The sequence below is a fragment of the Aythya marila genome (genome assembly GCF_965140915.1).
Source record: "Aythya marila genome assembly, chromosome: 8".
In the NCBI taxonomy this organism is placed as follows: Eukaryota; Metazoa; Chordata; class Aves; order Anseriformes; family Anatidae; genus Aythya; species Aythya marila.
The window spans coordinates 8,058,828-8,085,162 of NC_139049.1; the positions used below are offsets into that span (position 1 = coordinate 8,058,828).

The 26,335-nt window shown below is 33.9% G+C and overlaps 1 protein-coding gene across 8 annotated transcripts in view; it reads left to right on the forward strand.

The window, feature by feature from the left end:
- KCNT2 (potassium sodium-activated channel subfamily T member 2) overlaps window positions 1-26,335 on the forward strand; it is a 150,269-nt gene that overhangs the window by 42,418 nt on the left and 81,516 nt on the right. For 6 of the 8 annotated variants that reach the window (XM_082766176.1, XM_082766175.1, XM_082766177.1 and 3 more), the window contains exons 3-9: window positions 484-583; window positions 4,824-4,880; window positions 5,783-5,831; window positions 6,614-6,673; window positions 11,196-11,270; window positions 11,747-11,830; window positions 12,448-12,542. In XM_082766176.1, the coding sequence (XP_082622302.1) occupies window positions 484-583; window positions 4,824-4,880; window positions 5,783-5,831; window positions 6,614-6,673; window positions 11,196-11,270; window positions 11,747-11,830; window positions 12,448-12,542 (520 nt within the window). The remainder of the gene's footprint in view (window positions 1-483; window positions 584-4,823; window positions 4,881-5,782; window positions 5,832-6,613; window positions 6,674-11,195; window positions 11,271-11,746; window positions 11,831-12,447; window positions 12,543-26,335) is intronic. The other 2 variants (XM_082766178.1, XM_082766182.1) reach the window with 2 other exon arrangements.

A 26,335-nucleotide genomic window follows, 5' to 3' on the forward strand; every position in this document is an offset into this window, starting at 1 on the left:
AGATATTAATATTTAAATATTTGCCATTGGATATCCTCAGTTTATGGTTGAAAGTATCTCTTCATGTTACTGTATCTTGCATCTCAAATATTATATGCCCTTCTGGTTCCCGTTCTGAGAATAAATCCGTAAAGCTACAAAAGATCCAACGAATGGCCTCAGGAAAGATGAGTATCATAGGATAGCTTTGAAGCAAATGACTGAGTAGATCTTCACATTAAACAGACCAAAACTTAACCCAGAGATTTCTGGAAGCTAGAAAGAGGTACTTTATGTATATAGGCATATTGCTACATTCTTCTGTATGATATGCCAAAGGCCAATATCAGGGACAGGTTAGTGGGTGGCTAGACCTTTGCAGCATGGCTATTCTAATTCCTTTTAGTTCTACCTTAAAAGTGAGTGAAAACAGAGTCTGAATTTCTGTGTTTTCTCTCTTTCTTTCTTTCTTTTTTCTTTTTTTTTTTTTTTTTTTTTTAATAGGCCTGAGAATACGATTATTCAATTTTTCTCTCAAGCTACTAAGCTGTTTCTTATACATAATTCGTGTGCTTCTAGATGATCCAGCACAAGGACATGGATGGTAATATTTGTTTTGTTATTTGTCCTCTCAAATGACTGCTTAACTTACATGAAATAAATTAGTTGTATGAATAAATGTTTGGTATCCTGCCAACAGGGATTTAGTTCTATGTCTTCCAGATATCATGAATGAACGATAAAACTAGTCTTACATTTTGAATGGAAATAATACAATAATATCTTTTAATTTTACTGATAAAATAATACTGGCTATTTGTGCAGATACTGTGCAAAAGACATAGTTGTGCAAACATGTATCTTTTGGTTTTATTACTACATAAAATTTCTGTGTATAATTTTTGTGTTTTAATTTATATAAAAAATGAAATTACAGACACCTGAATACTAGTTTATGCAAAAGTACTGTAAAAGTATTATAGGATCCATACAGAACAGTGGCTGATAGGTGAATAGCTGGGAGAACCAAGCCAGGAAGAAAATGGGCAGATGAATGAGGAACAGTACTTTGGAGGGAATATGGAAAGGTTTTCCAGAGAATACTTCTACAAGATATGTATTTTTTTTTTTTGTGGTTATAAAACATAGGACAGGAGTTAAGCGGAACTATTATCCACAATAGCTGGAATGGTTTAGAGCTGTTAAAAACCACCATTCTTCTTGTGCATAAAACGTCCCTATATAGCAGCTTCTTTCTGGTGCATCAGCTGGCAGAGAAACAACAAATCAGTAGTAATTTTTTAGTAGTTTATTAAGTCTCCTGTCAAAAAATTTGTGTGTTGCTCTGCAGTTGTTCTCAGACACCAGAATGGAAAGTCCTTTCAATGTTATTTGTCAATAGGATAGTTTATCATATATGACTTATCTATGACACAAATATTAGAATGTTAGCTGTCTTACTTAAAACCCCGGATTTTGCAGTCAAGCAAACAAATGCATGAAACTGAGCTTTCATGCAAATGATATTGATGATAATTTTCTAGCCCTCTACTTTCTCTAAACACTTAGAAGAGAGGGAGACCTAAGGTACATTATATGCTCATGTTCTGTCATTCTAATGGATGATTTTTGCATACCTACAATTGGCAGTATGATATTCTATATGGGTCAATTGATATGCTTTTTTTCATGTTTTATACAATCAATTATCAATTATAGAAGAAATGATATTTATAATTTTTGCAATCCTGTACTTCAGTTGTATTTGTATTCTGGATATAATGAATCTTTTAAATTGTGAGTGCTAATAAGCACCACTATTTTATTAACTTACCTGCTTGTGCCTGGTGGACGCTGCTGCCTGTCTCATGTGCCTGTACGTAAACTCCCTAAACTTTCAGTCAGAATGAGTTTGCCAAAATGTAGTTTTAATATTCTCAATAGGCCATAGCAATCAAATAGGGACCATATTAGCAAAAAATTGCAAAGATCACAGTGACTTCCTGGGGCATGGACACATAGTCTCAACAGTCCTATGTAATCCTGATCAGGTCCTGCTGATTTTTCTTGTGACTAATATGTCCATCATTGAACAATGTAGTCAATTTTCCTCTCTTAGCATGTTATTTCAGAGTATGTGTTGTCAGTGTGATGTATGTAACTGGTAGTCACTGATGTAAGTTGATGTAAGATCTTCAGAGACAACTCTCAAAAGATTGTTGAAGTTACTGCTTCTAATACTTTGACTAAAAAAAATGCAAACAAATTTTCATGAAATAAAATCACTATGTAGAATTTTAAACTTGACATTATTAGCTATTCTACAGTGAGAAGGAGTAAAAACTCAGGATTTTAAAAGACATAATGTGAAATGAGGGAGATATTTGAGCATTAAGTTGAGAAGTCTGCACAGGGAGCAATACTTTATAATGCCTCATAACAGTATGGAAGAGTGGTATTAATTCATGTGCATTTTGCTACAAATATGGCTTTTGGAAAAAAATGTCAAATTCAAACACTGAAAGATATATATATTTAAAAATAATTGTGGCTACAGAAGGGATTTTGTGGAAATTGAAACAATTATATTATTCTTCTGGTTTTGAATAAGTAATGCACTTGGTGTTGAAGTTTGAAGCACAATTGGGTAACAGAAAGTAAAATTGGACATCATGGATCCAATTTAAAGTAATACAATTTTCTAGTGAAAAAAAAAACAAACACAACACTATAGTTCACATGTTTTTGTGGCTAATAGTTTCTGGCATGAAGAAGCTACGTATATTGTCTTATTTTGAGAACTGTAGTGAGCCCAAATGCATGTTTTACATAGCAATGTTGTGGCTGACTATGTAGAATGGATTAGAACATCACCACTTCTGCCACTGGCAGGTATACTTGGATACTTTTGTATTCATATGCAGAGATCTTTCTTCATCTGGTAGGCTGCTTAATTCTCCAGGCATTTCCTAATGTATTTGTTCCTCGAGTCTAAATGTTTAATAAGTCACCAGCCAGAGAATGTATTTATCTTTTCTATATATTATTCCATTGTATCATGTTGCGGTACATTTAATAGACTAGTTAGTTTGTTCTGTGTATATAACACCTGTCTGGCTGAAAAGTTTCAGGTAAGTCACTTCTTCATGCTCACCAAGAACCAGCCTTAGTAACTATTAAGTTACTAGTAACTTAAGTAACTTAGTTACTTAATAACTACTATACCAGACAAACAAACCCTGTGCCCAAATGGTACCTCATTTTGTCAATGGTTTTACCTATACAGATCCCAAGGGCTTGATACCTACCTAAACTACTGCCATAATACATTTTTACAATTGCTGTGAAAAAAAAAAAAAAATCCTTTCTAGACACTGTGTCACAGTCTGTGACATTGTGTCCATTGTGTCAAAGTGGTTGACTTTAAAGTGACAATTCTGGGAGGAATGTTTTTCATCACAAACTCTCCCTGCAGATTTATTGCTTGTCTCAGAAATTCTAGCACAAGTTAAGAGTCTTTCATTTACTCCTTCAGGCACAGCAGATGTACAGAGAAGTGCTTACGACATAAAGTGTCCTTATTAATGGACACCATTTAGCATCTGTCTCACTCATAGTCAGTAAAAATATCACTATTACTTATCTGTGGTCCACAGATTCCTTTCTTTTTTGCTGACCTTGCTTGCCAGGGACAAACAAGGATATTTACCATCATTTTCACAAAAATATTTTCCCACATCCTTACATGACTGTTAGAAGGAAGGATTTGTACCAGCAATTCAAGGAAAGAGAACATCACATGTACGTAGCAGATTGATTTTTATTTATTTATATATATTTTTTACATCAAGGTCACCAGCCTTCAGTAATTTCATATTCAAATTACTGCTTCATGAAACCCCAGCCCACCTCAACTCCTCACAAGAGGTTATGAAGAGTAGTTGGATGCAATCTTTGTTGTTGAGTGTATGGCAAGTGTATGTGCTCTTTCTATCTCAACATGTGTGACCTGTGTGATAGGGTTCCTAGTATGTCTAGATCTTTAATATCTATTGTGTACTTAGCTCAGGTTTTGAAAGCATACTTTGTTATATTGTTTTTGAATTGGATCATGTTTGAAAATGTCTTTAAAAGATGTAATCTAAAATGCTTTATAGTCTTCATCTATGGATACAGAACACATACAGAACTACTTTTTTAAAAAATATTATTTTTAAATCACAGAATCACAGAATCACAGAATTTTCTAGGTTGGAAGAGACCTCAAGGTCATCGAGTCCAACCTCCAACCTAACGCTAACAGCCCTCCACTAAACCATATCCCTAAGCTCTACATCTAAACGTCTTTTGAAGACTTCCAGGGATGGTGACTCCACCACTTCCCTGGGCAGCCTGTTCCAGTGCCTCACAACCCTTTCAGTGAAGAAGTTCTTCCTAACATCTAGCCTAAAACTCCCCTGGCTCAACTTAAACCCATTCCCCCTCGTCCTGTCACCAGGCACGTGGGAGAACAGGCCAACCCCCACCTCGCTACAGCCTCCCTTGAGGTACCTAAAAAGAGCGATAAGGTCGCCCCTGAGCCTCCTCTTCTCCAGGCTGAACAAGCCCAGCTCCCTCAGCCGCTCCTCGTAGGACTTGTTCTCCAGAACAAGTGTCTGGAGATGAGTCAGAGTGTCTAAATGTCTATATCCATTGTCTAGTGTTACAAACTATTGCATATATATTACAGAACACTGTTAATAATGTAACTAATATGCTTTTCCCTTATATATTTTTATGATTGTGTTTTCATATATATGTGCTAATGAAAATGAACTTTCCATGGATGTGATGACAACTATCAGTAAGGAATTAAACCGGAGTTGTTCCAATCAAAACTACACACATGGAACAATTGATTGGTGAGTTTGAAAAAGTAAACCAAAAGTCCATGTAATAGTGGGAAGAGCAGGGGAGCATGAAGACAAATATACTTCTGTCTTGAATGGTGACATTTTAACAAATAATGGTGACATTTCCATAACTCTCAAGCATTTTCAAGTTCCTACATATTTAAAATTGAGTTTTAAATTCTAATTATTTCTCTGATTGTATGACTCAACTGTTGGATTGGATGCTGTTGCAAGATCTGAATTCCTGCAGTCCTTATATCTTGCTGAAAAATAAAACAAAATGCAAAAAAACCCAAAACAAGCAAACAAAAAAAAATTAAAAAAAAGGGCAATAAAAAAACACACATTATTTAGAAAAAAAAAGATGACTAAGAGTAAATGACTAACCGTAACTTACTGTGTTATTGAGGGTGCCAGATTTCAGTAGAGCTCTATCAAGTATTATTGGGTTTAGTAAATACTAAAACAACATAAGATTTTTCTAAGATATGACAGTTCCTATGACATAGCTACCGTTTATACCATTATAGAGATGATAACAAAAAAATTCAAATGTAAAAATTGCCAAATTTCTTTTTCCCGGAACAGGTCATTATTCCTCTGCATCTCTAGAATCAAAACCTCAAATTGATATATTCATCTCCTATGATTTCCAGAATCATAGGAGATGAACTAGCAGCCACTGAAGACAGTAAAATACTTTGATGTTACTGGGTGTTGGATTATTCCTATGTGAACTTTGTGACTGGCTCTGGATTAGAAGGACAAAGAAGGACAATACTCAGATAGCTACTGATTTATTTATTGAGATTTTAAGTATAAGGTTGCTGTAATTTCCATTGACATATATAATTTTTCGAAACATTAACCAGCTTTTGTTTATTTTTGTATTTTTGTGCTGTAATGAACAGGTCTCCTATTATTTGGGTGAATCGAAGTTTGCCTTTATGGGGATTACAGGTAATATGTAAATGGCCAATTTAACTAATTCCATTTAATAACTATAGGCAATATTGATTTACAGTATTTTAGTGATGTTAAAGGATATGTGGAAGACTTAATGTTAAAGAAATCTACTTGATTACAAATACAACAAAAGCATAATGTAAAGATGAGCAGATCTGAGCTAACTGAATTAAATTTACAAAATATTTATGAAGTATTAAAGCTTATAACAAAATATTGTAGAATTGGGATAGCCTTTTCTCTTAGAATTATGTAACTCTGTTGAGTCTATCAATAAATATTTTCTGTAATGATGAGTTTAAATTTCATAATCGGTTATGATTAGCATTTCATGACACGTGTTTCCTGGGCTTTCATGTTAAATACACTAGAAAGTTAAGGTTACTTCATAGTAGAAGCCATATGTTTAGAGGTGTATGTTACAAAAAATGCATTACATCTGCCCTTTGTGGGTCTTGGAGATCTTTTGAAGTACCTGGTCTAGTGGGAGGTGTCCCTGCCTCTGGTGTGAGTTTGGAACTAGATAATATTTAAGTCCATTCCAACCCAAGCCATTCTGTGATTCTATGTTATGTTGCAAAAGAGCAATGGGACTCAAGTTATGGCCTATGCTTTAGTCAGAAAAATGAGTACTTTAGCTTTATGCTAAATTCTGTTAGTTGAGATGAATTCAGAGGATGCACGGAAACACTTATCTTATTCTTTTCAATGTGATATTTTATGTCATATTCTGTAGAAGCCAGTATTAATATAAATATTTTCTCTCTCCTCTTAAGGTTTCAGTGGCTTTAATAAGTCTCTTTGAAACACTGCTGCTGAGTTACCTAAGCTACAAGGTAAGTACTTTAGTTGCCTGACTTACATCCCCACTGAATCCAAAACAAGAGGGTGTGTTGCTTTTTTCAAATCAGTACAGTGTTACCAACACTGGGACACAGCCTCTAACAAGAGAGAGATGCTAAGAAACTGTCAGTTTTCTGAAACATTCCTTTTGATGTTATTAATATACATACGAACAGTAGACCACAAAACTGCAGTAAAAATTCCAATGAAAATCATATTAAAACAGAAAGTAACTGAGTTAAATATTTCAATATGATATTCATGTGCCTGCATTTGAGTCCGCATTGATGTACAAGCAAGAGTTTGAGAAATATACACATACAGAAGACAGGATATGGAGGACAGGCAGCCCTGTTCTTGTTTCCCAAGTTGATAAGCAAATGGTAAATATTTAGAAAGTGGAAGTCAGTAATGGAATTTCCGTTCTTTAACTTTGTTCACTGACACGTTGTCATTTGGAAATCTTGCTTTTTGGATACCAATTTTCAAGTGCACAGTTTTATATGTGTTTGGAGTCCTTAATACAATGGACACATGATTCTCATTGATATCAAATCTGTACCTACTCATTATCTATAACTTATATTTCAGGTTTCTAAAACTACATAACAAAGGCTTGGGCCAAGGCAGTATTTTTTATTTTATTTCATTTTTTACAATTACCTAGGTACCTACATATTTATGTCATCTATCTCTCTGATGGCATTAGGCCTTGAAATCCTCTGATAAAAGAATGGGAATAAAATATACTTTTGTATTTCATTCTCCTTAGAAAGTTATATTCTCCTAGTATATTTATTCAATTTTCATCATGTAATTAATTAATTTTGTTAACTGATATCCTAGTGAGCTTTAGCATTTTGATTATCCAGGGAAAAAAAAGATTTAAATAATTTATAAAATTTAATGCAAAAAGACTTGGTTTACAAAGCTGAAAATATCTTGGAACACTGTTTTATTTCTGCATTACTGCCATTCAGTAGCTGTAAGAGCCACTGAAGTTACAGAATTGTATTTTAGTGTACTTATCAAGGCATAAATGTTTTCCTTAGTGCCCTATAATGCTGAGAGCCTTAAAACTGTCTGCTAGCTAAAAATTGTTCTTCTTAATCCTTGTAAGCAGTATATGCTATTTAGGTGTTGCAGTTTACAAATGCAAATCAATTGTAGGCAGAAATAATCCATATTAAATTAACATATTTTGTGCCAAAACTTGACTAGCAATTGCAGTTTATACAGTTCCTGAATGTATTAGTCAGCATTTGATCCCTGTCCCCTGTGCCTGTGGTATGCACCAGTTTCAATGAGTACAGAAGATGAGAGAAATATTGGGAAGTCAGCTCCATTGAGAAGTTACTTACTATTGTACAGTGGATATAAAGCTGTACTGTCCTGAGTTGCCGCACATACCTGTCAGAGAAGGTAATTTGACGCAATTTTAGGGTGGCTATATTTCTACTCTCCATAAGGAAATAAGAACATTATAAGGAAGAATAATAGTACTGAAATGCAGTTAGGCAATCTACCAGTGCAAACACCTCCTTCCCTTTTTTCCTGTCCTGATGTTTAAAATCTGGAAACATCACGATAGAGACATTTACCTCAGTTTTACAGCAGTCTCAGTAAGCCAAAAAGGCTGTCAGATGCTGTAAAGCCTTTCCACACAGCCAGGAAGACTGAAGGAGTCTTGGTGTTTGTAAATCTATGACAGACTACTAATTTCATGCTACCATTTCCAAAGCTATTAGAATTTAGACACAGGTCAGAGGACAAGGAGGAAGAAAAAAACACATATTGCTAGGATTTCACAGATAATCTGTGAAATAAATAAATCAGTCATTTAAGAGAATACTTCAAGTAATTTACCGTTCTGATGCTTGGATGGTGACACAAGATGTCATTTAACCTGCAGAATATTGAGGACATAATAGCACGTTACGCTACAAAGATGCAGTGAATTTGCATGTTTTATTCCTTTCATACAGTGAGAAAGGCAAAGAACATAGCCCTGTATTGTACCGCTGAACACTTGGAGTCAAGAAAGAATGGATTACAATCTATGTTCTTACAGTTTAACACATTACATGAAGGTTTGCCCTTGGACAGAATTCTGAAAAATGTCTACATTACAAATGTTCATTGCCAAAACTTGTAGCAATAGTTGGGCAATCCTCCTATATCACTTGTGCACAAGCAGTCTTAGCTGCTTGTATAAGTACTGTGCACTCTCACTACAAGAGGCAATTTTGCAGAAGACATGATGTACTTGTATGTGGGAGCTGGAACCTTAAGACAGCAAGCATCACTACATCCCTAGAGCACATCGTCACAAGTATTTTGCCTGCAGAAGTAAATTATGTGATGCTGCTTTTCAAGAAGCAGAACAGATAACTCTTAACATTAAAAATGAGGAAATTATCAAAAACACAGAATGGGTTAGTTGTTAGTATATAAGAAATATGAAAATCAAATTTTCATTTTATTATTCCTACCATTAAAATCAGCTTACAGTCTCATAACTTCAATTCTACGTATAGGGCTGCTTATCATACAAAGTATTAAAAATTATTCAACTATGTCTTAACTGCCACCAGTTACAATTACATGGAAGAAAATAATCTCTGCACCATAGGTACAACGGCTTCCAGATGCAAAAGGGAAAAATAGAAGTAGAAAAAGAATGTTATACACAATGCAGCTTAATTTTAAGTTGCTATATCAGATGGTTATTTTAACAGGAAAGATTAATATGTAATTGCAACTGAAAATATGATGCTGTATTGGCAAATTATTGCAATATTATAACTACATATGCTGCATTGTTATTGCATTACCTATGATGGACTGTTAATATACAGAGTTAGAACCTGTAAGTCACTTAATTTTAAATACCTCCTTTCTTAAATATATGTATTTTCATCCAAACATATAATCGTTTACAATCACTGGTCATACGTGGAAAAGGTGGTATTCCCATTCTGCAGCTAGTGGTAAAGATTAAGAGATCTGTACTACTTCCTTTGAATTATGTGGGAAGACCTCTGATTTCATGTAAGCATGATCGAGGTTCAAAAAGTGTGCCCTAAAATGAAGTGTTTGTGGCAAAAATATAGAATTTTAATCTTGGAGTTCTAATTCATATATTAAACACTAGACTGTCTTCCTTAACGTCTCTCTCAAAACCAGTTGGGAATTAGAGGATACAAAGTAAAGGTAAAAGAATAAATGCAAAGGATGGAAAGACTCACTATAGAGTACAGGTATCTTTTCCTAACTTAACCGCATTCCTCTTTTTAATACTTATTTCTTAATTAGTATCTTACTATCTTAATAGTAGGATTGGAATTAATAAAGACAAACATGCAGACCTCTGTGACTGACTAACATGCAGAAGCTAATGAAATAAGATTAAGAGAAAATGAGCTGTTATTTTTCTTTTGGAAAACAAAACATTTATACTCCTCTTTTACATTATATTCTGCTCTGAAATTCTATCAGAAGAATGTACAGAGATGTGGCTCATCATTCTACATAAATGTTGATTTTGATCATAGGGCAGTCACTTGTCCTTTTGATTAAGGATAATCAAAACAAAAATTTTCAGAGTAGGACACATCCTTTGCATATGTGTCTATACAATTCTTATACTGCACTGGAGCTTTGTCTCTAGTGTTTAGGCAGTCATAAATAATAGGTACTAAAGTGAGAAAAACTCTAGGTGCAATCAAAAGCTAAAAAAAAACCAAAACACACAAAACAGTTGAAGCATTGCAGTGCAGAATTTTAGAGATTTAGAGGCTTCTAAGTAGAAATAATTGCAGGTAGAAGAATTTTGCCAGCAGGCTATGCTGCTGTATGAGCTTATGACTTGTATGCAGATTCAGTGAAAAACTAGAATTATTAAAAAGATAAATTCTGTAGGACAGGAGGCTTATCTCCTCATCTGTGTTAGTGTAATGTAAAAATTAAATTAAGCCAACCTTGGAAGAAGAAAAAAGCAGCAACAGGATCTCTATGTAGGATTCCAAGGTACTTAAAAATGCAATAGAAGGAACCAGAAACATTATTCTTTGAAAAAATTGAAAACTTAATTTCATGAAGCTCTTCATTAGAGCTGAGAGAATGAGTTGACTAGTTAATGCAATTAGAATTCTTCATTTGAGCTGTCTTACTAACTAGGTCATAGCAAGGAAATATACGGTCATAGGGAAGCAAGGAACTGCTGTATTAAAAACACAGATTTAAGAAGTATACACATGAGTTAAATTATGTAAATTATGTTAAATAACAGTAATAAAAATAGTCAGGCCATAGTGTCATATATTCTATTCACATTTTTATGTGTGTGTTTACATCTGTGAGACAAATCATCCTCCTGAAATTCAGCTACTAGGAGAGACTCCATATATGGTATTGGAATATTGCATATGTTCCTTATTTTGCTTATATATATATATATATATACACATATATACATATATATATTTCTTTCCTTTTCTTTCCTTTTCTTTGAAGGGAAATATCTGGGAACAAATTCTGAGAATACCCTTCCTACTTGAAATAATAAATGCTGTCCCTTTCATCATCACGGTAAACCTATTTGAATTAATACATTTGCACATTACACTTTTACAGCTGCACAAGTACTCTTAATCTTTATTGAAGTAAAAGTAAGTCTTTTATGGATGTTAGGTCTATGGCTATGGGAATCAACATTAGTCAACAAGAAGAAGAAGGCAGTTTTCTACTTAAATGAAAACAATACATAACACTTTCTCCCCAAAAGGGGGCAAAAAACCCCAAAGACCTGAAACTCAAATTACAGTGCAATCAACAAAATCAACCAGCTAAACATAAAAATCCAAGAATCTCTTGTGTCTGCACTGGCAAGTGATTTTCTGTATTTTACCATATTGTTTAATATACAGTTCATCAAAAAGAAAAAGTGTTCTTTAAAGCCTTATACTAGAAACACATTAATAAGATAAATATTTTTACTGAGTGTTTCATTGCTGCTAGTTTCTTGAATAGGAAACTTTTAATGAATTTGCTAATTTTTCCTTCAGATTTTCTGGCCAGTCCTAAGAAACCTGTTCATTCCTGTATTTTTAAATTGTTGGCTGGCAAAGCACGCTTTGGAGAATATGATTGTAAGTATGACAAAACAACAACAACAACAAAACCTCAAAAACTCATTCATACTTTCTATTTTCTTAGTATATTGTCTTTAGTGGGATTTTGGCATTGCAGTCCACTGTCCAACTTTGTTAGGAAGCTAACCAGATCTGTAGTTACATTATACAAATGGTCAAACATTGCTAAAGCTGCATTCTCCATCAAAATTAGAAACAAAAATGATGTCAAGTGGAATCTCAAATTAGCATAAATTGGTACTGTGCCAATGAGGCAAAGTTAGAATGTCTGGTTCTTTCGCTACTCTATTCGTATACAATTACAGGGAACTCAAGTGCTATGCCTTAATTGGTCCTTGCAGCCTGTAATTTGTAAGCTAGATATGAGCAGACAAACCTTGAGGCAGCTTGCAATAGTACCAAAAGTATCAAAATTGTGCTGGGATGAACGAAGAACTAGTTAAATATTCACTAAATTACAGCTGTCTCTTTTGCACTCTTCAATGTGATCAGCAAATTCTAAGTGCATTTGAATGAGTGTATTTTATCAGGGCACTATATAATTCCACTATATAGAATCAGTTCTTATTTATTAATTCAAAGCCAAAAATAACAGCTATTTTCCATTAATGTAGAATGATCTTCACAGAGCCATCCAACGTACACAGTCTGCAATGTTTAACCAAGTCCTCATTTTAATATCCACCTTACTGTGTCTTATCTTCACTTGGTAAGTGGCCAAAATCCCTTTGTGTTTATTATTATATATATTGACTTTTCTCACTTCAGTACATGATGATAAAACAGGCATTTTGGGAATCATGCATTGAAATAAAAAGAATAACATGCTTGCAATGAAAGCGTTAATTAGCACCTAGTACTGTTGGAGTCTTGATACTCTAGGTTTGGAAACAATGTGCATGCATGGGAGTGAGACTTACTCTCACTCTAAGGAAGGAAACACATATGATGCAAAAGCACAGGAGAAAGGGGAGGGGGGAAATACACATACATCCTAAGAGTGCATTCTCAGTGGTAAAGTTGCTTGAAGAGTACCAATGGAAGTACAAAGTATTTTGCCAGACAGAGTGCCTTTGGGTTAGCACACAGATAAAGATTTGTCTGTCGTCTGGGGACAGTGATTTGATTTTCTCTTTATTTCTTTAGCTTGTTCTTGATAGCTGCTGTTAGGTGCCTCCTAACTCTTTTGGTAATAACAGTGTAAAATAAATAACATATGGCCTTTTTCAGTCCTGTCCCTTTCTATTCTTTGTTCACGAAGAGGAGTTTGTTCTAGCCAGTGGCTAAATGAATGGTCCTTTGTTTTATGGCCATAGAATTCCATGACAAATGCTATCAGTTCTAGTAAGCTAGTAACAACATTTCCTAAGAACTGACTGTGATCATTCCTGGTTGATATGGTACAGAAGATGCAGCTAAAATGGAACATCCTGCTCACCACCAGAAATTTTAATAAAGAACAGTAAAACATGAAGAAAATGGCAAGCTCACCTGAAGTAATCATGTCTGCTCTCAACAGCTGTAGATAGCAGCTCATTACAGATCATTATATACTGACCTAGTATTGACCCCACTAGACTGCAAAATAAGCTAAATAGGCTGAGAATACTCATTAATGCAGGAACTAAGGAAATTAAGTACTTTTGGAATGACCAAGAATAGATGTTCAAGCATTTGAAGCTTGCCTAAGACTGGGGTTCTGTTTAGGCATTTTTTTTTACTATTGCTTACATATACAAAAATGGTGTTTTTATATTTTTTTAGCCCATCTATGTATGACCTTTATTATAAGGTCATACCTTTGTTATTAAGGTATGACCTTGTATTACAGAGTATATTTTAAACATACCTAAGAAATTCTTTGTAAACAGTCAAAATCAGCTTAATGTCTTCAAATTATATTATATCCATAGTAAATTTGAGGGAGTAACTCAATTTAGGAGACATCTTTTAGAGATTACATGAATTTTGTCATGTTGAAGGAGAAGCAAAGTCTGTTTCTGGAATCTGCCCACTTGAGGTTGGGTTTGATCTCAGGCTGTTCTCTTGTACTTTCTGCAATAGCAAGCAGTAACCGAGTGACTGTATTTCCCCCAGACACATATGGGACTATTTATGGGTTTATCTATACATGTAATAGAACATATTAAAAAAAAAAAAAAAAAAAAAAAAAAAAGTTTTGAGCTAGCATCAGTCAGTTTTCAAAAACACATTTTGGTGACATTTAGAGATATTACCTTGGTCCACAGAGTAGCACAGTAATGCAAAATTGATAAGCCTAGCTTAGTAGTTTGAATACTGTGTGTATGGTTTCAGAGCAATTACACTCATCCATACTTTTGAACTTTCCCCTTACAGTATTTTCGGTACTATGGAGACATGTGCATGGTGTGCTTTTGGTGGTACTGCTATGTCTACCTACTATGTCTACCTCCCCAGCTTTAAAGTTAATGAGATAATGCCTTCCAGGCACTGCATGTATTAAATTGTAATTAAATTAGTAGTTGCTGGTTGACAGCCTTACTTTTACCTTCTCAGTACTAGTGAAGTCTATATAACTTTACAACACAGGTTTCTGTTCAAAAGTTTGCCTTTTCTAGCAGACACATAGAAGGAAGAGGCACTAAACTTCTTAAGGGAATTACATCATTTTATAGGAAGTCTGAGATGGAATGAAGAACAGAAGGACTCCTCTTTCTACTTATTTTTACCTTCTTGGTTAGTCTGCTGCACTAAGAAAGTGTAGCAAAACTGCTTTCTTACTGCTTTAAGTGAGACTGACAGCTTTTGTAAGACTTGTGATGATCCTTTCTATGAGAAAATTTAAAATAAATTAATGCTGAAACATAAGCACACAATCAAGCACTAATCAAGTAATTAGTCCACATTTAAAAGACATGTTCCTTTTTTTTATTTTTTATTTTTAGCTTTGTGTGTGTATGTTTTTAATACCTTTAAAATATTGTTTTTGCTAGGTAACTGAAATGGGAAAGAGTTGCTTACTTTCTTGTGTAACTACAGTTTTGCAAGGAGTACAAAACAGCTGGATTTGTACCAGCTTGTTGGAGCTGACACGTTTCCACAGATAGTTCTGAAAGTACAATTTTGCTGCAGAGTGTATTCTAAAGACTTTTCTGAGAGCTCACATGTTTACAGAGTAAGAGGTTATTTATGTCAGGAGATACTTCTGTCTGATCTTTGTGTGCACGCAAGTCTAGTGAGCAGCAACATGCCATGCTAGTTCTGTCTAGGCAGAGCTGAAATAATTCTTTCTTAAATGTGGAGGGAATGTTCAGTCCCATCATTTAGAAATGCCACAGCACACCCAGGACCCTGGAGATGAATCTGGCTGGACCTCCTGACCTCCCACTGCTTTACAATGGAGGGAGAAGATTAAGTGTGTTTAAGAACAGTACATTTTCCCTTCTAATATATAGACAATAGCATCACATTTGCTACCATTTGATTGATCATCTTTCTCAACAGAAATTACTTACGCTAGCTGAAATGAAGCAGCAATATTTATAGAAAACATTAAAAAAAAAAGAAAAAACATAAAAGTAGCTCTTCCTCATCAACTTTGCTACTATCTTGATATGTGCTTTCAAAATAATCAAACTTCTGATAGCTAGCAGAAAACCCACAGAAAATGAATTAAAATCTGCCTCATGCATCATCATCAAAAACATCAGTTACAATTCAGAGGTCTTGTAAGTGGTAGTGTCACATTCCAACCAATGTTTTATAACTCAAAAATAAGCTTTCAGATTAAATATTTAAAAAAATACGTATATTTTACGTATATATATACAAACATCTATATTTTACAATATTTATAAAGTCATTATTCAAGCTGTCCTTTGTGCTTAGAATTTAGCTGGAAAAAGCTCTTACATTTTTGCACACAGCTGACAATTTTTGGTGTTATTACAGAACAAACAGTAATCACATAACAAGATTTGTTGTCTACGCTGTTCTTTGATTTTTGATAATTGTTTATGGATCTGGGGGTAGAACTCATCTGCAGACTAGCAAATTCATAAGCCTAACTCCATGTATCTGCAGTTTACAGATTACCTACAGGGATTTTAAAATCTTTTCTTCTGATTCCAAGGATATGTTAGGCTATCAATAATTTATCTTTCTTTAAATATGACAGTGATCTTCTAAGTAAAAGAAGTGCCCACCTGTATGACAAAATGTTCAGCAATTACTGTTAGACTTTTAGTCAAAGTATATGTTGTGTCATTTAGCTAATGGATGTTTGCATTTGCTTGCCAAATGGAATACTAATTACTTCTGTAAACTCTACAGTTTACAAATAACAGTGAATGACTATTTCAGGCATCTTTCTATAACACAGTGAATCATCTATTAAGACTTACTTTGTTTTTTAAATCAATGTTAATCATATACTACCAGTGTAGAATAATTAGCTTGTGAAAAAAGTGGCTACAAACAGATTATTTTTTTTTCTTGCTGAAGAACATAAGAAGCCTGCACAAACTTTACTCATTGAAAGCTCACTGAGGAAAATCTTAACATTACCTATCCTTCAGTGCTTTCAACGTCAGAAAATGACGATATTTCCACAAACTCACTTACAGAATACCTGTAGTATGCCAATACTGTAGCTACAAAGTCAATTAAAAATTCTCATCTGAAGGAAACAGTAGGAATAAGTTGCTTGTAAGGATGAAAACATATCCAGACAACAACCCAGTCCAAACAAGGCAAACCTTCAGACTTTGAACACTATGTTACAGAAGACAAAAAAAAAAAGAAAAAAAAAAAAAAAAAAAAAAAAAAAAAAGGGAATAATCTCACTTAGTGTTAAAAAGAACGGGGCACCTCAATGCTCCAGTTCATTTTATTATCAATAAGAGAGGCAGCCACCTCAGAATGCAGTGCAGATCTGAAGCCAACTAATTCACTACATGCAGGTCTAATTCTCTGCCCTTCTGTGTTGCTTATAGCGGGAGCTGATAATGGCAATTCTCCAAGAAAGATGCCTAACATTAAGTAGGATGAACTCAGAGAGTGTTGGTGGATTATGTAATGTAGAATAATGGTTTTTTTTTCTTTTTTTGTTTTTGTTTTTGTATCTACACTTCTTTCTATGCTGTAATGTTTTGTTGTACAGCATAGCCAGTTCTCAGGTCCAATCTCAGTTTATGATTTAGAGAGATTATTTGCATTCAAAAACAGCACAAAATTAAACTGCGATTATGTCATTTAGTTTGATCAAATCCAATGATTTGATCATTGGTAAATGGTAAAGCCCATTTAGAACATTAATTGAAAGGCCTAAGTAACTGTAAATAATAAAAAATAAATTATTCAACTATTACAAGAATCCCACAAAGTATTAAATAATAGCAGTTGTTCTTCTCTGTCTCTGAAATGAATCAGACCTGTCAGGAACTTGCCTGTTTCCAACAAAGGACCTCTATTTTCTGTTTTGAAATATCCCTATGCAGTGCTCTCCAAACAGAAAAATCCGGTCTTAGAAGTAAGCCAGGTAGTACTTCAGGTGGTCAAGAGCAGTAAGTACTTCCCAAATTCATTGTACCAACTTTCCCCATGTCCTGTTTCTTGGTTGCTGAAATCAGGGTGGGGGATAGGGATAGTTTTCCTGTGAGTGTGTACAATTGAGTTCTACTTCAGACTCTACCTTAATGCTACGTTAAGTGATGGAACAATAAAAAGGTTGTGAAGCCTCTGGAAAGTCAACAAAACATTTCTCAAAACATACATTTGTTATTTGTGGGCAACTGATCTTTAAATTCAATAAAAGTTTATCTAAAATATTATTTTCTGGGAAAAAAGTGTAGATGAACAGGGAGACAACATTTTCATCAACTTCAGTAGGACAGAAATGTATTTATTGATATAATGTAAATTGTATTTTAGTAGAAGATTGTGGAGGAATTCAGAGTTGGCCCTGATTTCTGGCATCAAATGCAGTAGTCAAAGTCTTACTGATTTCACTGTGGCTGTGCCACATTTCTGTGTGTCTGTAGTGCCCAAGTATTTCCAAGGTTGTATATGGATATCATTTAAGCTGTAACAATATTATTTTTTGATGGTCATATATGCCATTTGAAAAACAAAACAAACAAACAAAAAAAAGGCATTCCTGAACTGTAAATTCACTTGTTAAAATTAACCAATAAATAAGTATTTTGAGATTTAAACTATTAAACAGACATTTAAATAGTAAAGCAAACTGCTGATTACATTGTTGGTTCATGTTTGTCATGAAATGACAAAGTAACTGCTTTGCATCTTGGATGGATGTCATGAGTTGGTGATCCTTATCTCATAATTAAGGGAATCAGCCAAGACAATTAATGAATAGATTGATATATGTTGTTTTCAGGTATTTGGTTCAGGCCATGAAGTGGCAGAGATAGCTGAGGATAGCTGAACATGAATCAGCACATTTTTATCTGTAGATTAACTGTTGAGCTTTCAGCAAGGCCAGCTCTTTGCTTCTGTATGATAGATATGAACAGGCAAAAGGGATATATTTAGCCAGAGGTAGTATTTCAAGTCAAAAATTTACTGCAAAGAATACTGTATGACATTATTACATCCTGAAGAGAAAACAAAAGGACAAATTAGTCCAATGTTTTTAATTTCGTCACAGATTTTAAAAGTTTGCTAGTAGCTAATTACTATTGTATACTCTATATCACTTCTCAAGCATATGTTGGCAAGAATTATTTAATCAGGTTTGAATTTCCACTGAGAAAGCTGATTTGTGATCCAGTCTGCTGGATCTGCTAAAAGCATGTTATTTAAAGATAATTTTTCTGTTAAAATTTTCAGATCAATAGTCATTTCCCCCCACCCCCTAACCCCTGATTGAAACTGTGCAGTTGTCAGAAATGCATACTGAGCATATGTTTTGTTAGGTACAGAAATTGCTAAGGTAGCTTTGTAAAATCTGCTTTATCAGAACCATGTGAAAACACAGTATTGCCACAAGTAGTTGACAGTCTAGATTATTTAAATGAAACAAAATTTATATAAAACTCCTATTGTTTATAATGGAATAAGGTCTTCTTGGATCGGCCACATCTTTCGCACCTTTGCTAGCAATGGGGATCATTTGCTTACGTTAGTTAGTACTATTAGTACTTGTAGGCCAAAGCCTTTCAGAAAGCTTGATTAGAACAGGTAATGAAAAATTACAATGATAAAATGTAATAAAAAGAAAGTTTCATGGATTAATGATGCCCTTGCTTATTTTAATGCAACTATTGTATTGCTACAATTGTCATATATAAATTTATACTCTTCTTTCATTTGGATGATAGAGTGGTATTTGTCATTATACATTTTAAAAAAGATTTTTACATTTTAAGTTCAAGAGTTCAGATCTTAAAAAAGCAATATGGCTGATCAAAACTGTTAGAGTGCTGCTTAAAGAGTATAGGATACAAGCTACTAAAAACTGGTGAGTTGTTTATGGAAGGCGGAATAGAAATCATGTTTATTGTAGGGCAGAGCAGAATTACAAAAGCCCAATCAGAAGTCTTCTTGGCTACCCATCAAACATGGTTTCTATGGAAACTCAGATAATTATACAGTGATTTTCATGCTATTTTAGTTAATAATTTGGTAGTGACATAATATTTCCTTTGTTAATCTTTTTAGATGTTTCTACATAGTTATTTCTAAAATAATTAGGTCAGAGTCTTTCCCATGCTGCTTGCAGGGAATTCTTTGTGCAACAGATGTAATAGAACATTTAAAACTAGATGCAGAGACCAGTGAAATTAAAAATAATTTGAGTAGCCTGTTTATTGTGGTCTGTGGTGCAAAGTCATAAAGATTAGGTAGTTCAATCTGTATTATCTTCTGAGTGTGAAAGATACCATTTGTAGTCACCTTCTTCTGAAAATAAAATAATCAGAAAGGCTAAATGGTAGTTTAGAAATCTGCCCTTCACAAAGCTTCTATAAAATGGAGTGTCAAAATCAGATTATTTATAAGCAAATCTTACTTTTATTTTTCCTGATTTTTTTTTCATATGTAGAGAAATATTAAATTAAAGAAATAAGCAATATGATTGAAGGATTCCTGTTGTTTTACTATACCCTGGAAGATGAGTAGGGGGCTTTAGGTAGTTGTGATATTTTCAAGTTACAATCAAAGCCTTGTTGATTTTCTAGCACAGGTTGTTGCAGATCATTAGGCTGAAAAGTAGTTCCAAGGTGAATTTAGATAACGTGGGCAAAGAGCCCCCACAGGGAGCCTTGAGACATAGGAAACTACAGATGTAAAATTGAGAAGCATGCAAAGTCATGAAAATTATTGGAATATGGGTTCCCCAGTAAGTTTTCCATTCATTTGCAAATACACATGCACACATATCTGCTGCTGAATCACAGACTTGTAAGTAGATACCTTTTGTGGAATTGTAAATGTTGCATATGCAAAATATGCATGTTCTCTTCAGGTTAGGGTGACAAGAATAGCTTTGGTAAAATAAAATTGCTAGAATAAAAGTAGATCTGGAATGCAAACCGTGATTTGCAGATTGTGAAATACTTTATCATTTTATTGGTTAAATAAATACATAAATTTTAGGTTTCTCTTTGATTTTGGAGGACTTCTAAAATCAGATAAAGATCCTCTTAAAGAAGCAATTTAATACGTATACCAAGTGTTAAAAACTTGTCTTCCTTTTTTTTTATTTTTTCATTGCATGAAGGCATTGCATATCACATCCTTCTTTTTATCTTTGCAATTAAAAGAAAAATCTGATATTCCCATGCTGTCTTTGAGAGCATTTTATTATTTTAGACATTATCAAGCAGAATGCCATGTGTAGCAGCAGATGACTAATTAAGTTGAGGATATTACTTCACTATTTAAATTCAATGCCTGGCATCAACCCGTCATCACTCACTATTCCTGGCTCAAAAATGAAGTTGTCATTAGCATGCAGAATTAATATATATATATATGTATAATATTTCATTGACTGATTCATTAGCCTGACAAACTATTTACTTTACATTAGTGAGATTTCATGTTTGTGTTGGCTTATGCTAACACATTTAAATGTTATATTAGATGCCATCAGTTCTCTGATGAACAGTAATTACGTGTAGTGATTTGCTGACTTTTATTGTCTTTTACATATTCTAAATGTATTTTCAGAGTGTGGAGTTTAGCACAGTTAATATTTCTCAAATCAGAAAGTGAAGAATTAAAAAAGATGCAAATTTGGACTTACCAACAGAAGCTGGCACCAGCCACCAGGAATTACTTGCTCACATTAGGCATAGTTTTACTGACTATTGAAGGGATGTCTCTGAGACTTTGGCATAGTTAGAATTGCAATGTAAGATGATCTAAAATTAAGAAGAAAAAAAATTCATGCATTTAGGACAGTGATTTTTAAAAGAAAGAATTCTCATTTTGCTCTTCTGTATACTTGTATTCCATTAGAAATTGTTATGATGTTTAGCCAGATGTTCTTCAAACAGGTGAAGACTAGAGGGGTAAACAGTCATCCAAATATAGTACCACATTTGGTTGATAAACTTAAGTCAGATGTCCTTGGATTTCTCTAACTCACCTGTGTATGATATTCTTTCCACTAGCCATAGGGTTCCCGTTCCCCATGCCTGATGCAACATGACAAAATCACTTACTGAGCTTAAATAAAGCATATAAAGAATGAAAACTATGATTCATTATGAAAATGTTACATTTAAATGTAATCTCTGATAATTGCTTGTGGAAATCAACAGAAGTTTTTAACAGAACATACAAATTTGTCAACCACTTGACCTAATCATCACAATAAAAAGTAAATGTGGGTCAAAAAGTGTTGAAATTAATCTCCAAATGGTATTTCAACTTTAGTAAATTTGCATTTCTAGCACTGTCAACAGATACTAATTTCCATTCTTCCTCACCCTCCACAAAGTAGAAGTCTTATTAATAAAGGACATTATTCAAATAAATAGCAGAGAGATATAGGAAAAAAGCATAACTAACTAACTTCTGTTGGCTAGCAGCAGTCAGATAATAAAGTCTGTACTTCCTTTGGCAATAAAAACCTTCTCTTAAAAACAACTTAAAAATAGTAAATTATAGGGAGTTCTCAGCTTTGGTAAAGCATCCAATTGTATAGAATCATAGAATCATTTAGGTTAGAAAAGACCCTTTAGATCAAGTCTGACCATCATGTAACACTATACTTATAAAGGAACTTGAACCTAAGCCTAAAGTTGGATTTATGCTCCCATTATTTACAAAAACACAACTATATTTTTTGTTTGTGGAAGTTGAATGTTTCTGAAACATACATGAAATATTATATATATACTGAACATCATAGTGGAAGTGCCCGAGTCACAGCAATAAGGAACAAAAAAGAATTAGTATTCATTTACTAAACATTGAAGTAGTAACTGTGAGTTGATTTTGCAGACTGAATGCTTAATGACAGGCATGAAATCAAATTGTCAATTCCTTTGGGCACAGAGTACCATACCTAATTACATTCCACAGCAAAACAGTATGCATACCAATATATTACAAAAGGAATAGGAGATCGTATACAGGGTGAGGCTGTTTAAAAGCATCCAATGCATTATGGTCTCCTATAATTGCATGTATTCTACTACTTTGCTTAACTTCACAGTGCAAGAATAAAATTCTTCATGAAATTCCAATATATTTTTGAATTACCTTTCTCATATTATCAGAACATCTATCATTATCAGCTAATAAATATGGCAAATGATAATCAACTGCTGCTTACTTAGGAATAAAGAAAAGCAGTGAATGAGTATTGATAATTTGTTTTTCAGTTTACAGTGTGTTGATGTCAAACAATTAAATCCAGTCCTATATTTTGCAAGTTTTTTATCATTAGTTATAAGCAGTGAAAACAAATTAAATAGAAGGATTTTTTTCAGGGAAGTTCAAAATAAAAGAGGATAGAGTTATGTGTGGGTGTGTATGTACGTTTGAGTGTACATTTATGTACCTATCTGTATGTACATATACGTAAAAGGGGGCCTACAAGAAAGCTGGAGGGGGACTCTTTATCAGGGAGTGTAGAGATAGAACAAAGGGTAAGAAAAGACCTCCAAGATCATCTGGTCCAACATCCCCCTATCACCAATATTCCCTATCACCAATATTATAAGTGAAACATAAATAAGGAAAGGAGAACTCAGTTTATTCCATGTCCAGAAGTAAAACTGACTTTTGACAGAGCTTGGATATACCTGTTTAATAGATAATAGTCTAAGATAAACCAAAACCAATACTAAACAATAAAAGGAATATTGTTTGTCATCAGAGAAATGCTATGAGGCTGAAAATAAATAAAACCATGTTATCAGTAGCTTATGGACCATTTTGTAACATGGTAACAGTTATAAGGGGGTGAACACCTAAGACTGACCCTGTCTTGAATAGCTGTAAAACTTTTTTTTTTTTAATAAACTCTTTTCCTAAACATTTATTTAATTTCATGGCCTGGCTTATGTGGGATTAGATATTTAGTAAATTAGATATGTTGTGGACAGACTGTCAGAACAGACTGAAACTAAGGTGTTTTACCACCACAGGATCTGCACAAGGAATTGCATAAATCTAATAAGCTGCCATAAAGTAATATTGGCATCTGGGATTTTCCAGGAAACCAAATAAATGGTACTGAAAGATATTACACATTTCAGTGAGGTCTGGAAACACTTCTACCACAGGCAAGTTCAGTACATTATACATGTAAACATTAGAGAAGATACTTCAAGGACAGAAGCTGCAGGCTCATTTACAGAAAAATCAGTGTTTGTAAGGAGACTGAAGTATACTTAGTCTAGAATGGACAGAAATGGTTTTCCCTCCACAAGAGAAAGTCTGCTTGTGGAGCACAACTAAGGTATGCACACTGAATTATTATTACAAGTTCTTTAATGTAAGTGGAGTATCTCTTGGGACAATCCTTCTATGCTGTTTTTGATTATTCTTTCATTGAACATCTGCTACTGCTCTCAGTAGAAACAGGCAGTGAATTAAAGGAGCCTTTGCCTAACCTAATATGGACATTGCCATTTTTTTCTGTCAGTAGTTTAGAAACTTTTTCTCTATTCATCTAACTTGAAAATCATTTTGCCTGTTCTTACTAGATCTCTCCTTCACTATCATAAAGAGGAAAGAAGCAGGAGAAGATCCTTAAAGGATTCCATACGAGTTCATAGATTTTTCTTCATTTTTGACTCTGGCAAAAGATAGGGTTGTAAACAATTTTGTCATTTAATGAAGAGGTTTTGGAGCATAATGAACTCTGCAGCTGTTCAAGTCAGTGACTAAACCTATTTTTAGTAAAATAAGTCCAACTATTAGTTGCAAGATAATAACATGCAGTGCACAAAAGTCTGAGGAGGTTTTTATTGTTTTGAGAGATCATAAAATGGTATGAGACTTCAGCTAACCTAGGGCTTGCCAATTGTACAAGATAATTGGCAATTGGCTACAACTCTGGTTTAATCAAAAGGCATCAATAAATAAATGTTTGGTTCTTGATATGACTGAAAAACAGTTTGACACAGTTTTTCAGAAGATGTTCTCAGAGATTCAATGAACTATAGAACTGTCTGGGATACAGACATCTACAAGGCCAGAACATAGTAAGTAAGAATCCCTGTGCTCTTTTCTGAAAGTAAAAATTTAGTAAAAACTGAGCACGGTGAGTAGCTGTATATGGTACAGACTAGGAACTTCTCCCTCCCCAAAGTTGAGGCAGTTTCTACAGTTCATACACCACATCTTTGCACCTGCAGTATTTGACTTGGAACTAACATTGTTCAAAATCAATAAAAACCTAGAATAATAGGAGAGACTGTCAATGTAAATTATAGATTCTGAGCACTTTTTCCATCTGGTAATGTCTGAAAAAACATAAGCGTCCCACAAAATCTTGATTCTCTGAAGCTATCCAAGCTAGGTGATTCTGTGGTTCTATACTTGGGAATACCATTTCAAGTAATTCTGAAAGTATATTCCAAAGAGTGGGAAGTGTATTTGATGGCCTGCTTGATCTTCATGGCTCCTGAGTAGCTCAGACACACTGTTGCCACAGATTAACAGCTACACCTGACAAAGATATAGAGCCAAAGATAACACGTGTGATGTTTAAAAATTTTCTGAGGAGTAATGAAGTCCAACATTTGGAACATAATTTTGTCCTCTGATTCATGTGGCTTAGCAAAGAGATTTGTTAGAAATACAGAAGCAGGAATGAAAAATGATCAATAGATTCTGGAAAATAGAGCAGGCTTGTTTTCTTTTGTAATTTATAGCTGTCCCTAGAACTTCAATGTGTGTAAGCCCACCTTACCTTCTCCTGAAAGGGGAAATAAAAAAGAGCCTATTTGGATTTAATCGACCTATGCAATGGAGACAGACTTTTCATAAACATAATCCTACCTGTTGTGCAAAATCTGGAAAGCAAGGTTTAAACATGCTTTACTATGATTGACCTGTGTAACAAAAAATCAATTATTGGAAGAGGGCATAGAATATTCCTAGGTGCCAGCACTCCCACTAGGCTGGGTAGTCCTCCTCTCACTTTTATTAGTACCCCCACCCCCCCACTGCTCTCAAATAATGCATTTTTAATGATTCCATGCAAGAGAAAGTACCTTGGTAGAAAAGTCTGAGTCAATCAAGCTTATTTCATGACCTATTTACTATTTCCTTAGAAGTGGAGGATGTGAATTTGAATTCACAGACAGAGGATAAATATGAAGCTGGATCTTCCATATTCCAGTGGCAATCTAACAAATACTGATTAGTTCATTTAAAAATAAGCAAATATTAAAAATGATAAAAAGCAGTGCTGTCATAGTGGATATAACCTGAGTATTGATTTAGAGTTTTAAAAGATCGAGTTTCCATTTCTTTATTACTATTGTCTTCTCTTAGCCAACCTACTCTGATTCAAGAATATATATATATTTAATGCATCTGATTATTAAAATCAGATTTTTAAAACGTTTAACATGATTAAAAATGACAAATCTGTCAAGTACATAATCAAGCAACTTCTATGCTGACAGGTGTAAAATATCAGGGTTTGGAAATGCAAAATATTTTTCTACAAGTTATCTCAGAGCAATGTCAGATTCAGACAGATATCCAAGCAGTTTTAGAGGTAGTTTCCTTTTTTTTTTTTTTTTTTTCATTTTGTCATTATAAGGATTTTTTATTACTTTCAGCAATGACTTACGCTAAGTGGATAACTTTGGACTCTGTTCTGTTACATGGGAAGGAAATATATGCAAATCTGTCTCCAATTCCTATCCTGATTCTACATGCTGGGTTAGTTTCTTCTCATGTACATTTAGCAAATGTTTGGCTATTGAATCCTTCAATTGTTAATTTAATTTAAACATTTTGTTGGAAGAGGGAATATGGATGGTTTGCATAATGCCTGTTACCCTCTTGGGAGTGTTTCAA